The 1,785-nt window shown below is 44.8% G+C and overlaps 1 protein-coding gene across 1 annotated transcript; it reads right to left on the bottom strand.

Annotated features, from left to right (window-relative positions):
- Nucleotides 1-805: 805 nt before the first annotated feature.
- Nucleotides 806-1,582, bottom strand: LOC149845679 (uncharacterized). Its single transcript, XM_089988977.1, has one exon. The coding sequence runs from the start codon at nucleotides 1,580-1,582 to the stop codon at nucleotides 806-808; it is 777 nt and encodes a 258-aa protein (XP_089845103.1).
- Between the last annotated feature and the right edge of the window lie 203 nt (nucleotides 1,583-1,785).

Raw genomic sequence — 1,785 nt, 5'->3', positions numbered from 1 at the left:
AAAAAACTGAGTATCTTTTAACATGTTTGGATTTAGAGAAATAAAAGGAACATATATGTGGGATATCAAATGCGATGAAGAATAAACGCCTATGCTAGATTTTAAGTAGTCAAGTTGGATTCAGGGAATTCAGTCAAATCTGGATCCAATTCGATTGAATTCTCTGGCCATTTTCTAGCTACAGATAGAGATTTTAGTGGAGTTGGGACTCAGGGAATCAACCACAACCAATGATAACATGATTAAAGGAATATTATTACCATTATAAAAGTTATATTTAAAGGGAACCGGCTATCCCTTTAACTAATTAAATAGTAAAAGAGAACGATAGCACGATACTCACTACCAACCAAAGAAAGTTATTTATAGGGCATCCATGGCATGGCATATAATCATGGAGTTAATGCAAGTTCCTTAGCACGTAACCATGTCCATTCTTACATTTTCATTATATAAGCAAAAAGTGGCATAACATGTGAAATATTTTGGACTTAAAATATCAGTTTAGTTTCAATATCACCATCATATCTTAATATATTATAGACCACTCAAAACACTTTCCTGAGAAACCTTGGCTCAACTTGAAAACATCTGCTTTAAGATCTATCATAGAATCCAATTGTTGCGGTGATGCACAAAACTGTAAAAGCTAAGATACAGCATGGAACCTCACTTATTCTTAAGAAACCAAGCAGCACTAAAACCCCACCCTTTCCCCAGACGACCCTACCCCCACATCCCAACTATAAAACCAAAAGACAAAAAGCGAGGAATACTCCAATGGAAGAAGCTAAGAAACATGGACTCAAGGTAAAGGTGGGCAGACGAAACCAGGAGGAGGAGACTTCCCACACGTTATGAGGACCTGAAGAGCAAGAGGAATGTAGATGTTGAGGTTCAGAACATTGAGCCTAATGGAGGTGCAAAGACAAACAGCAGCTTCTAGCTCCACAAGCCCTTGCAGCAATGGGCAACAGGTGTTCTCCACGGGGTCACCAAGCCCAACATGCACCAACCCACCAAGCACATCAACACATGCACCCAACTTCAATGCATTGATGGGGCACGTTGCAGATGTAGCAGGTGGCATATATCCGCCCCCACTACTCCCGCCACCACTACCACCACCACTGCCACCACCACCGCCGCTACCACCACCACTGCCACCACCGCTACCGCTGCCGCTACCACCACCATACGGTGGGTAACTTGGATATTGACCACCACCACCACCGCTTCCTCCACCACTACCGCCACCGCCACCACCACCACTGCCACCACCACCACCACCAAAGCCGCTACCGCTGCCTCCACCACTTCCACTACCTCCACCACCACTGCCACCACCAAACCCACTACCTCTGCCTCCGCCACTTCCACTACCTCCACCACTGCCACCACCACCACTACCACTGCCAGGCTGACAGGGGCCAACTGGAGGCTTTACACTTGGAGGAAGTGTTTTACGTGGAGGGTTACAGGGACTGGGCTGTGTGCATGAGCCACATGCTAGAGTAGGATAGGCTGAAGATACAACAACCATGCAAATGATCAACAAAGCAGTCATTTTTTGTGTCCCCATCTTTGGACTTGGGAGTTTTCACTAGCTACTGATTGGTTTATATGGATAGTGAAAATTGATAAACAATTCAAAAGGTTGGTGAAATTTTATGTGAATCCGTGACCCTCCCATAGGAAGCCTAACTTTGTGTGCAGAAAAGAAAGACCCACCAGGGTTTGAGCGCCATCTCATTTGCATTTTGTTAAGTATACTTGGCAAGCAGT

Source organism: Nuphar pumila, chromosome 2 (assembly GCF_984573655.1).
Source record: "Nuphar pumila chromosome 2, dmNupPumi1.hap1.1, whole genome shotgun sequence".
NCBI classification, from domain to species: domain Eukaryota; kingdom Viridiplantae; phylum Streptophyta; class Magnoliopsida; order Nymphaeales; family Nymphaeaceae; genus Nuphar; species Nuphar pumila.
The sequence above is the reverse complement of the archived record's forward strand: the minus strand, read 5'-3'. Positions and strand labels throughout refer to the sequence as shown.